This window comes from Cyprinus carpio, chromosome B7 (assembly GCF_018340385.1).
Source record: "Cyprinus carpio isolate SPL01 chromosome B7, ASM1834038v1, whole genome shotgun sequence".
Taxonomy (NCBI): Eukaryota; Metazoa; Chordata; class Actinopteri; order Cypriniformes; family Cyprinidae; genus Cyprinus; species Cyprinus carpio.
In genome coordinates, this window is record NC_056603.1 from 29,994,927 (window position 1) to 30,010,639 (window position 15,713).

Genomic DNA, 15,713 nt, shown 5'->3' on the forward strand with positions numbered 1-15,713 from the left:
ATGCCTTGTTGATGCAGAGGTCAGAGGAGAATGGGCCGACTGATTTCAAGCTGATAGAAGAGCCACTTTGACTGAAATAACCACTCGCGTTACAAACAGAGGTATGCAGCAAAGCATTTGTGAAGCCACAACACTCACAACCTTGAGGCGGATGGGCTACAACAGCAGAAGACCCCACCAGGGTACTACCACTCATCTCCACTACAAATAGGCAAAAAGAGGCTACAATTTGCACGAGCTCACCAAAATTGGACAGTTGAAGACTGGAAAAAAATGTTGCCTGGTCTGATGAGTCTCGATTTCTGTTGAGACATTCAGATGGTAGAGTCCAGAATTTGGCGTAAACAGAATGAGAACATGGATCCATCATGCCTTGTTACCACTGTGCAGGCTGGTGGTGGTGGTGTAATGGTGTGGGGATGTTTTCCCTTGGCACACTTTAGGCCCCTTAGTGCCAATTTGGGCATCGTTTTAATGCCACGGCCTACCTGAGCATTGTTTCTGACCATGTTCCATCCCTTTATGACCACCATGTACCCATCCTCTGATGGCTACTTCCAGCAAGATAATGCATCATGTCACAAAGCTTGAATCATTTCAAATTGGTTTCTTGAACATGACAATGAGTTCACTGTACTAAAATGCCCCTCACAGTCACCAGATCTCAACCCAATAGAGCATCTTTGGGTTTGTGGTGGAACGTGGAGCTTCGTGCCCTGGATGTGCATCCCACAAATCTCCATCAACTGCAAGATGCTATCCTATCAATATGGGCCAACATTTTTCTAAAAGAATGCTTTCAGCACCTTGTTGAATCAATGCCACGTAGAATTAAGGCAGTTCTGAAGGCGAAAGGGGGTCAAACACAGTATTAGTATGGTGTTCCTAATAATCCTTTAGGTGAGTGTATATACAAACCCGATTCCAAAAAAGTTGGGACACTGTACAACTTGTGAGTAAAAAAGGAATGGAATAATTTACAAATCTCATAAACTTATATTTTATTCACAATAGAATATAGATAACATATCAAATGTTGAAAGTGAGACATTTTTGAAATGTCATGCCAAGTATAGGCTAATTTTGAATTCATGAGAGCTACACATTCCAAAAAAGTTGGGACAGGTAGCAATAAGAGGCCGGAAAAAGTTAAATGTACATGTAAGGAACAGCTGGAGGACCCATTTGCAACTTATTAGGTCATTGGCAACATGATTGGGTATAAAAAGAGCCCTCTCAGAGTGCAGTGTCTCTCAAGAAGTCAAGATGGGCAGAGGATCACCAATTCCCCCAATGGTGCGTCGAAAAATAGTGGAGCAATATCAGAAACGGAGTTTTATCAGAGAAAAATTGCACAAAGAGTTTGAAGTTATCATCATCTACCGTGCACAGATATCGATCCAAAGATTCAGAGAATCTGGAACAATCTCTGTGCGTAAGGGTCAAGGCCGGAAAACCATACTGGATGCCTGTGATCTTTCGGCCCTTAGACGGGCACTGCATCACATACAGGATGCTACTGTCATGGAAAATCACAACATGGGCTCAGGAATACTTCCAGAAAACATTGTCGGTGAACACAATCCACCGTGCCATTCGCCGTGCCGGCTCTAAACCTCTATAGGGCCCCAAAAAAGAAGCCATATGTAAACATGATCCCGAAGCGCAGGCGTTTTCTCTGGGCCAAGGCTTATTTAAAAATGAACTGTGGCAAAGTGGAAAACCTGTTCTCTGGTTCAGACGAATCAAAATTTGAAAGTTCTTTTTTGGAAAAAACTGGGACGCCATGTCATCCGGACTAAAGATGACAAGGACAAGCCCAAGTTGTTATCAGCACTCAGTTCGAAGCCTGCATCTCTGATGGTGTAGGAACGGGGTGCATGAGTGCGTGTGGCATGGGCAGCTTACACAATCACCATCAATGCTGAAAGGTATATCCAAGTTCTAGAACAACATATGCTCCCATCCAGACGTCGTCTCTTTCAGGGAAGACCTTGCATTTTCCCAACATGACAATACCAGACCACATACTGCATCAATTACAACATCATGGCTGCCTCGAAGAAGGATCCCGGGTACTGAAATGGCCAGCCTGGGCAGTCCAGATCTTTCACCCATAGAAAACATTTGGCGCATCATAAAAAGAGGAAGATGCGACAAAGAAGACCTAAGACAGTTAGCAACTAGAAGCCTGTATAGACAAGAATGGGACATCCATTCCTATCCTAAACTTGAGCAACTTGTCTCCTCAGTCCCCGAGACGTTTTGCAGACGTTTATAAAAAAGAAGAGGGGATGCCACACAGTGGTAAACATGGCCTTGTCCCAACTTTTTTGAGATGTGTTTTGATGCCATGAAATTTAAAATCAACTTATTTTTTCCCTTAAAATGATACATGTTTTCTCAGTTTTGAAACGTATTTGATATACATTTGATATATCATACTATAGTTGTATTCTGAATAAAATATTGAAATTTGAAACAACCTTCCACATCATTGCATTCTGTTTTTTATTCACACACATATTATACAGTGTCCCCAACTTTGTTGGAATCGGGTTTGTATATATATATATATATATAATATATATATATACACAGTGGGTACGGAAAGTATTCCAGACCCCCTTAAATTTTTTCACTCTTTTGTTATATTGCACGCCATTTGCTAAAATCATTTAAGTTCATTTTTTTTTCCCTCATTAATGTCCAACAAACAGCACACCATATTGACAGAAAAAACACAGAATTGTGACATTTTTGCACATTTATTAAAAAAGAAAACTGAAATATCACATGGTCCCTAAGTATTCAGGACCCTTTGCTCAGTATTTAGTAGAAGCACCCCTTTGATCTAATACAGCCATGAGTCTTTTTTGGAAAGATGAGGCAACAAGTTTTTCACAGCTGGATTTTGGGATCCTCGCCATTCCTCCTTGCAGATCCTCTCCAGTTCTCTGTCAGGTTGGATGGTGGTAAACGTTGGTGGACAGCCATTTTCAGGTCTTTCCAGAGATGCTCAATTGGGTTTAAGTCAGGGCTCTGGCTGGGCCATTCAAGAACAGTCACGGAGTTGTTGTGAAGCCTCCTTCGTTATTTTAGCTGTGTGCTTAGGGTCATTGTCTTGTTGGAAGGTGAACCTTCGGCCAGTCTGAGGTCCTGAGCACTCTGGAGAAGGTTTCGTCCCAGGATATCCCTGTACTTGGCCGCATTCATCTCTTCCCCTCGATTGCAACCAGTCGTCCTGTCCCTGCAGCTGAAAAACACCCCCACAGCACTGATGCTGCCACCACCATGCTTCACTGTTGGGACTGTATTGGACAGCTGATGAGTCATGCCTGGTTTTCTCTCACACAATACCGCTTAGAATTAAGGCCAAAAAAGTTCTATCTTGGTCTCATCCATCTTGGAGTCCTTCAGGTTGTTTTTTTAGCAAACTCCATGCGGGCATTTTCATGTGTCTTGCACTGAGGAGAGCTTCCATCGGGCCACTCTGCCATAAAGCCCGACTGGTGGAGGGCTGCAGTGATGGTTGGCTTTCTACAACTTTCTCCCATCTCCCAACTGCATCTCTGGAGCTCAGCCACAGTGATCTTTGGGTTCTTTTTTACCTCTCTCAGCAAGGCTCTTCTCCCCCGATAGCTCAGTTTGGCCAGACGGCCAGCTCTAAGAAGGGTTCTGGTCGTCCCAAACGTCTTCCATTTAAGATTATGGAGGCCACTGTTGCTCTTATGAACCTTAAGTGCAGCAGAAATTTTTTTTGTAACCTTGGCCAGATCTGTGCCTTGCCACAATTCTGTCTCGGAGCTCTTCAGGCAGTTTCCTTTGACCTCATGATTCTCATTTGCTCTGACATGCAATGTGAGCTGTAAGGTCTTATATAGACAGGTGTGTGGCTTTCCTAATCAAGTCCAATCAGTATAATCAAAGCACAGCTGGACTCAAATGAAGGTGTAGAACCATCTCAAGATGAATCAGAAGAAATGGACAACACCTGAGTTAAATATATGAGTGTCACAGCAAACTGGTCCTGCAAAATACTTAGGACCATGTGATATTTCAGTTTTTTTCTTTTTTAATAAAATCTGCAAAATGTCAACAATTCTGTTTTTTTTTGTCAATATGGGGTGCTGTGTGTACATTAATGAGGAAAAAAAAATGAACTTAAATGATTTTAGCAAATGGCTGCAATATAACAAAGAGTGAAAAATTTAAGGGGGTCTGAATACTTTCCGTACCCACTGTATATACTGAGTAACTTAATGGCCCTTCAAACTTTTTCTTTGGCTGTGTCTTAAAGTATCTTTTTAGTTGTGACAACTCTTGATCCAAGGAATATCAGTGTGTATCAGCTGCTGTAACAACATTTGTATTGTGTGTAAATATTAGAGCAAAATAGGCTTTTGAGTCAATCTAGAAGTACTCTTGAAGAATACAAGACTATAACCAAAATTAATACTAAATCAACATAATTGGCTGATATCAATTTCTCAGAAATATTTCCAAATACTTCCAAATGAATCAATCCATTTAAATCGTATGAAATTTAATCTATTATTTCTTGTCCATTGACATGGATTTCCCTTTTTCGTGTAACTCAGCGCGATATTCGATCTAACATAGTTCAATAGGAAGTATCTTTCGTGCCAGCACCACGTTTTTTCTTTCTGCCACTCAGGAGCACCGATGCTGTATTGTTTTTTCTCATGTGTTATTTATTATTATTATTTACTTTTTATTTTTATTGCTTTATATTCTGTAGGCTACTCACTATTGTAAACCACCGTCAGTGGTTCCTTCCACACTGTTAGACTTTTTATTGTCATTTTGTGGTAACTTACTGGCACCACTATTGCCAGTAAGTTCCTGCAACTGCACCTTTACAGTATCTTACTGCAATTCCATTTTACAGTATAATGCCCTTATCACAATTTCCTTTTACAGTATAATACCTTTTACAGTATTTTACTATTATTACAGTAATTTTACTTTAATTTATATTACACTATTTATTTTACAAAACCTTTGAATATTTTACTTTGAATGTCATTGAATTCATTCCAAATAAGTGACTTGATTCCATGTACAACAGTATATTTTTTATTCACTGTCACTATCAAATACATCCATTATTTGCATATTTATTGTACTTTATTCTGTTTGAATATTTTAAATATATATATATATCTATATATATATATATATATTATATATATATAAAGTATATATATATATATATATATATATATATATACTGAGTAACTTAATGGCCCTTCAAACTTAAACTTTTTTTTTTTTTTTGGCTGTGTCTTAAAGTATCTTTTTAGTTGTGACAACTCTTGATCCAAGAAGTATCAGTGTGTATCAGCTGCTGTAACAACATTTGTATTGTGTGTAAATATTAGAGCAAAATAGGCTTTTGAGTCAATCTAGAAGTACTCTTGAAGAATACAAGACTATGACCAAAATTAATACTAAATCAACATAATTGGCTGATATCAATTTCTCAGAAATATTTCCAAATACATCAATCCAATTAAATCGTATAGAAACTGGAATCAGAATCAGAAAATAAGAATATGTGTGAATCAAACTGAATAGGGTATATGTCGAATGTCACCTGACCAAACCTGGCAAACAGGCCTCATCACTTAAAACAGTTAAAATATCAATGTCATTGTCATTTCTAGGCTGGACTACAGCAATGCTCTTCTGGCTGGACTTCCAGCAAGCACTATCAAACCTCTACAAATGATTCAGAATGCAGCGGCACGACTGGTCTTTAACGAGCCCAAAAGTCTTTCTCTTTATTTATTCCTTCTCTTTCTAGCTTGTACTTATTTGAACAATGTCTAAAAACTTGGTATTACAAGCACTTCCTGTGTCTGTTTGCCTCTTTAAAAAGAATCACTTTATGTATCCCCCAATTGTAAGTCGCTTTGGATAAAAACCTATTATGCCCCTTTTTACAAGATGTAAATGATGTCTCTGATGTGTATGTGAAGTTTTAGCTCAAAATACCCCACAGATAATTTTTTATAACTTGTTGAAATTGCCACTTTTAGGGTATGAGGCAAAATGCACCATTTTTGTGTTTGTCCGTTTAAATGCAAATGAGCTGGTGCTCCCAACTCCCTTTTCAGATGAGGGTGGGGCTTCAAGAGCTCATGCTCCAGTGTCCTGACATTTCGTCCTAATGGTCATATTGTCCTACCAGAGCTTACTGTGCATGTGCACATCAATATTGTGTCAATTTTCTCACGCTGAAGAACACATAATTACTGTTTTTGCATTACTGTAAGGGTAAGTTTAGGGTTGGGGTAGGTGTAGGCGTAAAGCATAATCTGATGGGTAGCATTTTTTGTTGTCACATTGTGCTACCTACTGTTTCAATGGGAGGTAGCAAAATCTGACAGTGTAGCACAAATCGTCAGAACACCAGCATACAGGCAACAACAACACAGGACAATCTGCACGTTTATGAATTACACAGATAGGTGATAAAAATAATAAACATAGCTAGTCTCAAGGTGCCTTCACATGCTATCACAAACTTTATAAGTCCCACTTGTGATTTTGAGCTCGACAAATTCAAGCGGTCAACTTAACATTGCTTTCGTATGCATTCCTATTTACAATCATTCTGGTAGCACGTGAAGGCAGCATCAGTGAAAACAGGCAGAGGAAATGTTAGTTTTAGCAACATTAGCCTTACAGAGTGCCAAGAAGCTCTTTCAGAAAGGCAATTTGGAAAACAAAATATGACTCGTGATACTTACTTTGTCTGGAGTTGACGTTCACACACAAAGTATCGATCCCTCTTTCATAAACAACCTTTGTAAACTCCAGCGCTGAACTAAATGAACTGTGATGCAGTCTAAAATGATTAGCACAAACATGTAGGACTGTTGTTTTTTTTTCCCAAGACATTTCTCTCGAAAAGGAAATTTAACCACTGTGTCCTCAGCAGTCTATGGAGACTCCTATGTTTGTTGGTGCATCCCATCACATGACACTTGTAATGCCTCTTTGGCGCTGACATTGTGTCTCCAGCAGCTACAGCAAGAAAACAGTAATGGCGGACTCCTTCTTCTCACTCAGGGCGGGGTCTATGCTAATAGGGCAGAGAGCATCACACATTGGCGGAACTTTTTCCCCACAATGACGTCAATGTAGGGAGAAATCTGGAACCGCTTGTTTAGAGAGACTGTTTATGATTTATTGGGAATATAAAAAAATAAATAAAAATGTGGGTGGATTTTTACCATTAAATGCTGGTTGTTTTCACACACTGCAGACACACAACTGTGTTCAAATGTGATTTTTACATAATAGGTCACCTTTAAATAATTCACTGAGGAAGGCTGAGTGCCGAATGTTTGATCCATTTGTGCTTTTTGTATGATAAAACATCTACAAATCATTAATATTTGAATGAAGCATAACACTTTGGGTGTTTCAGTGATATGAGGGGTCTCTCATCACCCACCACCAGTGTGCAGCATCCAGTTGGATGATGCATCAGCAGCCACAGTACAACAGTGCCATAGCATAGATGGAGAGGAGCAAGAGTGATAGAGCCAGTTCAGTGGATGGGTATTATTAGGAGGCCATGACTTGTGTTGCAGCCTGGAATTAAACCACACTAAGCTGGTTTCATCTGTCCGGAGGAGAAATGGGCCCCTGACTGATAATAACTCATGTGTAGCCTATTTATGCACCTTTTTGTGCTATCTTATGAAGCTTTTGTGTTTCAGTGTAAAAATGGCATTTACATGAACATGAGTTTTAGGATTAAAAAGGAACTTTTTCACGTGGTTTGATTATTATTATTTTTTTTCATGTTTAATGATAATCATTGCAGGCCTGAAGATCCTCTTATGCATACTGATCAGCAAAAAATAAAAAAATAAATAAATAAAAAAATAGAAAGAGGTTAAAGTAGCCTTTAAATCAGATGCAAGCATGTTTTGTAACACCAGTGAATGAAATTTACTGTTATATAAGTTGACATTATATGAAAAGGGGGAAATGTCACCTGCATACATAGTGAAATAATGTGGAAGTTCTCTGTTCCTATGATTTCCATAAATAAAGAGTTGAGTGTGTTGTTGCTGCTGTATTTTATTTGCATGTTTTTGTTACTTTGTGTGATAGCACTCATGATGACGCAACAGATACTGTGCTAATGGTGACAGAATATGTTCAAATTTTGTGAACACATTATGTTTAGTTTGGGATGCAGAAACATGCTGTTGGCAGTGGAAAACGAAGTACACAAATCAAGTACTTGAGTAAAAGTACAGATACGTATAATAAAATATTACTCCAGTAAAAGTAAAAGTACTCCTTTTTCAAGGGGTGAAAGTACAAAAGTACTTGATTTTTTATGTACTTAGGTAAAAAAGTACTGATAGATAGATTTATTTAGCAATTTTATATAGGCTACTTAATTAAATTTTATATTAGCATATATTTTTTTATAATCCTACTGCTCAAAATACCCGGGATTTTACAAAATAACCACTATATAGAGTCAAGATATATTTTTGTTGTTGATGTGGACTGCGTTGATGAGAGTGATGTAGTAATGTTCACTGTGAAGCTTACACTGCGATGGACCTGGGAGAAAACAGAGTTGACCATCTGATCTTCACCAGTAAGAAAAAAAGTGTTTTAAAGTTTGTTGTTTTGCAGAACATCACAGTTATATGTGACATGAGAATAAGGCCTGAAGTTAGAAAGAGAACATTTTAAGGTAAGTATATATTATGTTTTTATAATTATTTTTTTTTTTTTATTTTTTGTTTTTGGTGTTTGTATCGTGGTGTGAAATAATGCCCTGAGAGGGTGTCACTTGAGGGTATCACTTCCAATTTTGTTAATTTGTACTGAACATCACATGCTTTCTTTTTCCCCCAGATATAATATATCTAGGTGGTTGAATAAAATTATTTGGACTTTATATCTAAAAATTACCTCAACTTAGCACCAGCAAGTTTGTTAACTAGACAGTTAGCATCAGCTAACAATATTTACTTATTTTCAGTATGGTTATGAATAAACATTCATATGTCTACTTGGCTAGTTAATCCAAACGGGGGGAAGTTGTGGCCTAGTGGTTAGAGAGATTAACTCCTAACCCTAATGTTGTGGGTTCGAGTCTCGGGCCGGCAATACTACGACTGAGGTGCCCTTGAGCAAGGCACCGAATCCCCAACTGCTCCCCGGGCGCCGCAGCATAAATGATGCCACCTGCTCCGGGTGTGTGTGTGTGTGTGTGTGTGTGTGTGTGTGTGTGTGTGTGTTCACTGCTGTGTGTGTGCACTTTGGATGGGTTAAATGCAGAGCACGAATTCTGAGTATGTCTGTATGTCACGTCATGTTCAAACAATATGAAAATTTATACTGTTGATAAACAATATAAAAACAGAGGTCACATAGGGCTAAATGCGTAGCATTTTAATAAAACTAAACGTTACGGCAGCGGGGAATTTGAACGTGCATGAGTTATTTTATTTAATCTGTGTTATTTTAATGTTTCCTTTTTTTACCTAAAACACTGATGTTGATGTGTCTTCATTCAAGCATTTCAGTGGGCTTAAATAGATCACCCTTTACAGCAGATTTAGTTCACAAACAACTTTTGACCTAAATATGGTTTTCAGTTACAATAATTAATCCTAAAATTCGACATTAGTAACTTACTTTTAGAAGCATCAGTCGCTCAAGATATCCCGGTTCTTACTTGTGAATTCAGTTCACTGGAGACTCGCGCTAAACGGTTCATTTGAATCAGTGAGTTGACGACTCGAGAACAGCTGCAATCGAATCATTCTAATTCGTGAATGAATCGTTTGTTGCGATTTGCGAATCGATTTAAAAGGTTTATTGAAAAGAATCAGTTCGTTCTTGAATCAGACACCGCTTCTGCGTGTCGGGGCACGTGATATATTATAAGGAGTAACGATATGTTTTATGAAATGTAGTGAAGTAAAAAGTACGATCTTATGCTTTGGAATGTAGTGAAGTAAAAGTAAAAGTTATTCAAAATAAAACTACTCCAGTAAAGTACAGATACTTAAAAAATGTACTTAAGTACAGTAACGAAGTAAAGCTACTCCCTTACTGACCACCACTGGCTGTTGGTTTCCATGGTGTAAAACATGGAATACAAACAGTAAGAGAAGAAAATGCAAATGTTGAGGTGGGTTGTTCCTGTGAAGCTGCTGTGGAAATACAATACTTCATTACAGAACATACAGACTCTCCGTCTCCATCACATTCAAATTAACACACTTCCACAGAATTACAGCAACAAAGAATAGCACACACACACACACACACAAATAAAATAATTAAATTAAATTAAATTAAATCAAATTAATGAATTGAAATAAATGGGAAAAACATGTGAAAGAGAAAGAAAAATGAAAAGGGCTTTTGTTTAGGGTAATAAACAAATGAAGTGACGTGCTGATTGACGGATGAGAGCTGATATAATAATCATATAGTTTGATTCTGCAGACAGAAACATCAGACTCAGAACAGAAACACATTTACATTTACATTTACATTTAATCATTTAGCAGACGCTTTTATCCAAAGCGACTTACAAATGAGAACAATAGAAGCAATCAGATCAACAAGAGAACAACAACGGTATACAAGTGTTATGACAAGTCTCAGTTAGTCTAGTACAGAACACGTAGCCAGGGTTTTTTTATTTATTTATTTTTTTATTAGAATATGATAGACAAAAAAAGAAAAGGTAAGTACTAGTATTAGTTGGTTAAGTGCAGGTGAAAAAGATGAGTCTTTAGATGTTTTTTGAAAATGAGTAAAGACTCAGCTGTTCGAATTGAGATTGGGAGGTCATTCCACCACCTGGGCGCAGTCCAGGAAAAGGTCCGTGAGAGTGATTTTGAACCTCTTTTGGGATGGCACCACAAGGCGCCGTTCACTTGCAGAACGCATGTTTCTGGAGGGCACATAAGTTTGAACTAGTGAGTTTAGGCATATTGGTGCCGTGCCAGTGGTCGTCTTGTAGGCAAGCATCAGTACCTTGAATTTGATGCGAGCGGCTACTGGTAGCCAGTGTAACCTGATGAGGAGAGGAGTAATGTGAGCTGTTTTTGGCTCATTGAAGACAACCCTCACTGCTGCATTCTGGATCAGCTGCATAGGCTTGATACAACATGCAGGAAGGCCCGCCAGGAAAGCATTACAATAGTCCAGTCTGGAGAGAACAAGAGCTTGGACAAGAAGTTGGGTGGCTTGCTCTGACAGGAAGGGTCTAATCTTCCTAATGTTGTATAAGGCAAATCTCAGGACCGGGTTATTGTAGCAATATGGTCTGTGAAGCTTAGCTGATGATCGATCACAACTCCTAGGTTTCTGGCTGTCCTGGAAGGAGTTATGGTTGACGAACCCAGCTGTATAGAGACGTTGTGATGAAATGATGGGTTAGCTGGAACCACCAGCAGTTCAGTCTTAGTAAGGTTGAGCTGAAGGTGATGGTCATTCATCCAGCTAGAAATGTCACTCAGACAGGCTGAAATGCGAGCAACTACCGTCGGGTCATCTGGTTGGAATGAGAAGTAGAGTTGAGTGTCATCAGCGTAGCAGTGGTTGTGAAACACACAACCTCTAAAGTAAGAACAACTCACATCTTCATTCTTCAACTAGAATTAAACTTTAGACATGTTAATATTATCTGAATTAATGTATTTGGTGGATTTAGTGCCTGTTTATTATCCCTGAAATCATGTTTTATACCAAAATTAACCTGTGAATATTTAAAATATGAGTTTATCTATATTATTCTTCCTCAGAAATGGAGCAAACTCTATATTTCATTCTTCTTCTCGTTGGTGAGTGTTTGTGGTTTTATTTATGGTTTCTAGTTTCATTAGGTTTGATCCTGTTATGAAAAGCATTAAAGGGTTAGTTCACCCAAAAATGAAAATTCTGTCATTAATTACTCACCCTCATGTTGTTTCAAACCCGTAAGACCTTTGTTCATCTTCAGAACACAAATTAAGATATTTTTGATGGAATCTGAGAGCTGTCTGACCCTGCATAGACAACATTACAACTGAAATGTTCCCAAGTCCAGAAACGTAGCAAGGAGATCTGTAAAATAATCCATGTGACATCAGTGGTTCATCCGCAATTATATGAAGCTACGAGAATACTTTTTGTGCGCAAAAGAAAAAAAACAACACTTTATTCAACAATTCGTCTCCTCCGCATCACCCTGGTGCCATTTTGGAGAATATCCGCTGGACGTATGCTGTTCTGTGTCAGCTGCGTCACGCTGGATCCGTTTCCTACATTGTTGTGATTTGATCTGAACGGAAACCTCGTATTCACCAGGTTGATGCGGAGAAGTCAAATTGTTTTTTTTCTTTTGCGCACAAAAAAGTATTCTTGTAGCTTCATCTGCGGCTGCCAGTAAGTGTGGTTTCTACAACAGCAACGGTAGTGTTTACAACAGCAAAACCACCATAGCCTGTTAACTCAATAATATCTCTCCGGAAATAAATGTAAAAAATGTCAGTGTCAATAATAATAAATGAATAATTTTTTGGACTTTTGAATAACGACCATATCCTACACAACTCACTATAAGGGCTGTTCTTTATTTTTCTGTATAACAGAGAAGAAAAAGCCTTAAGATTTGGAAAACTTAAGACACTTAAGTTTCTAATCCCAGAGTTATTAATAGGTGCAGAGGAAATGTTCTTTATCTTTTAAACTTAAAATGGTCTTTTCTATTCTGTGTCTCTTTTTTCAAAACTGTGTCACAGCATTTGCTTTTGTATCACATAATGAATGGGACCTAGATGTAAGACACTTTTATCTGTATTTATAGAGAATGTGTCTATACAACTACAAACTGTAATGGCACAAATTACTCACTATTAAAGCTCTTCAATTACAGGCCCAATTATAAATTCATCACATTGCCATTACAGGGTTTATTTATAGTGTCAATGTTTGAGAGATACTTAAGCATTGCTTTTGTTTATCCTGAAAGAAAACAAAGGACTCATCTTTATCAATCAGATGAAGAGATGGAGAGATGCTCAGAGTTACTGCAGACAGAATTACATTGATCTGGTCAGTGTGAGAAAACAGGATGAGAATCAACAGATTGAGAAGATCATGAATAATAGTAAGAAATCTGATGATGTCTGGATCGGTCTGTTCAGAGACTCATGGCAGTGGTCAGATCAGAGTAACTCCTCATTCAGATACTGGAAGTCTGGTCAACCTGATAATGCTGGAGGTAATGAAAAATGTGCAGTGATTGAACCAAAAGCTCAGAAACAATGGCATGACATCTCTTGTAACCGCCTATTTCCTTTTGTATGTCATGAAGGTGAGTAGATCCTCACAAAACACACACACTCCATCATCACCTCCAGATCTCTTAAAGTTCCCGCTACATGTCTGACATGACAAATTCATCCCCAGTGTTTGTTCTGCATGTTGTTTTTGATCAGTCTCTCTCTAGTTTCTGCTTGTGCTTTGTTTGGTTTCCAGATAAACTGATTGTGATCAGAGAGAATCTGACGTGGTTTGAAGCTCTGAGATACTGCAGACAGAATCATGTGGATCTGGTCTCGGTTCATTCACAAGAGATGCAGCATGAGGTGATGAACGTGGTTAAACTGGCGTCTACTGCGGAGGTGTGATTGGGTTTACGTCACTCCTGCACTGTGGGCATCTGGCACTGGGTGAGTGGAGAGACCGTGTGCTATCAGAACTGGGCTCCAGGGAACGGCGCATCAGAGGAGGATTGTGACAAACTCAACTTCATCTGCAGCAAATATGAATGAATGGATACACTTAGATTTCAAGATTACAAACACTTGTGTGTTTCCTGTTGATGTACTATTCTGTGTGTGTGTGTGTTTGCTTATCGGTCAAACTCTTTCACCATGTACTTTGTGTCATTTGCAACTGCTAAATTATGAGACATTCATCTGTCAATTTAATTTTGTGAGGGATCATAAGGTCATCAAATTTACTCATCATTGTACTGTTTTCTTGGCAAACTTCAGTCTAGCTTGGAGGTGTCTCTTCTTCAGAAGTGGAGTTTTTCTTGGTCTGCAGCCTCACAGTCCATTCCTGTGCAGGTCTCTAGTGACTGTCTTCGTTGAGACATCAATCCCAGACTTAATAAAGGTAAATCAATCACTAGTATCTTGGCAGTTGTTCTTGGGTCTTTAGAAACCTCTCTCACTAGTTTTCTTTCTAAAGTTTTTGAAATTGTTCTGCCTCTGCCTCTGCCTGTCTTGTTATCCACTGTATGAGTCTCTTGATAATACTTCTCACAACAGTTCTTGACACTTGAAAACGCTTCGACACACGTGTATATCCTTCTCCTCTGTGAGCATTAATAATTATTTTTCTAAAGTCTAAACTTTTTTTTTTTTGTCTTTGCCATGTTGACAGTACAGTACATATTAATTTACTAGTTGTTTTGCAAGATACTAATCCTCAGCATAAAGTGCCATTTAAAGGCATAGAGATTAATTAGGTTAATTAGGCAAGTTAGGTTTATTAGGCAAATCATTGGACAACAGTGAACGCTTGTGCTGTTCTCTTTCCATTCACGTGAGATTCTGTTCACCTCATCACAGTTACAACACAAAATGAAAGGAAAATAGTAAATAAATAAAACAATATATAGATACTACAATAAAAATAAAATAGCCTATGACAGTGAACACACAACTGACATATTAAAATTGCACTCATGTGTTGTGTGAATGTACATTTAGCATTTCTTTGATTATTTTCATTATATTTATTACCATCTCTATTTGTTTACAATACACACTTACACAAGATGCATTATAATTCTTAAATATGTGATTAAGCACTAAAAGGAAGTAAGCAGAAGTTAATTAAACATTTTCATTGTAAGTATAATTATAAATAAATTTCAGTCAATGCATTTAGAATCAGAATTAATGTCTTTAACAAACGTAAAGTTTGTGAAATAAAGACAAAGTGTTGATTTCCAGTGTGTTATCTTTCATTGCCACAAAGACCTGTAAATAAAATATTTGCTCTGTTCCTGTGGCTCAGTGGTAGAGCATTACGTTAGCAGCGCAAAAGGTTGTGGGTTCGATTCCCAGGGAACACATGTTAGCTAAAAAAAAATGTATAGCCTGAATGCAATGTAAGTCGCTTTGGATAAAAGCGTCTGATAAATGCAAAGGGTTAATTTGCCCATTACATCTCAAAACAAATTTAGAATCATTCCTATTTATGCAGCTTATTTCATGTGTTATTGTACAGTTGTGAGAACAGACTCACTTTTACCAGCATTCACCTTCTGGATCACCAGTTTAGGGGTCTGAGACCACTGTAGAGTCACGTTTGTGAATCCTCTGTCAGCCAGAGCTGATCCCTACTGAAAATAACATATTCATACTATTCATACTAAACTGATTAGATATGAAGATACGCTGAAATCTGAAATCTGAAGTCTCTTTTTATCAGAGCACTGTAAACCCTAATTAAAAAAATTCCTCATAAAGCAGCTCTGAAGCAATATCAGCTTATTAGTAAAAGTATTTGGTGAATTTTCGGAAATAACCTTGATTTTCTAAAATGGGAGTGGAAATTACAGCACATCTACAGACAGAAAGATCATCTGTTATCATTTTCTGTTCATCTGCAGTCATATTAAC

The 15,713-nt window shown here is 37.9% G+C and overlaps 2 protein-coding genes across 2 annotated transcripts in view; both read left to right on the forward strand.

Moving 5' to 3' along the window:
• col4a6 (collagen, type IV, alpha 6) overlaps nucleotides 1–15,713 on the forward strand; it is a 254,616-nt gene that overhangs the window by 126,966 nt on the left and 111,937 nt on the right.
• LOC109083523 (lactose-binding lectin l-2-like) lies at nucleotides 12,988–13,799 on the forward strand. Its single transcript, XM_042728317.1, has 2 exons — nucleotides 12,988–13,387; nucleotides 13,552–13,799. Exons 1-2 carry the CDS (start codon nucleotides 13,072–13,074, stop codon nucleotides 13,701–13,703), a joined length of 468 nt encoding a protein of 155 aa, XP_042584251.1. The 5' UTR covers nucleotides 12,988–13,071; the 3' UTR covers nucleotides 13,704–13,799.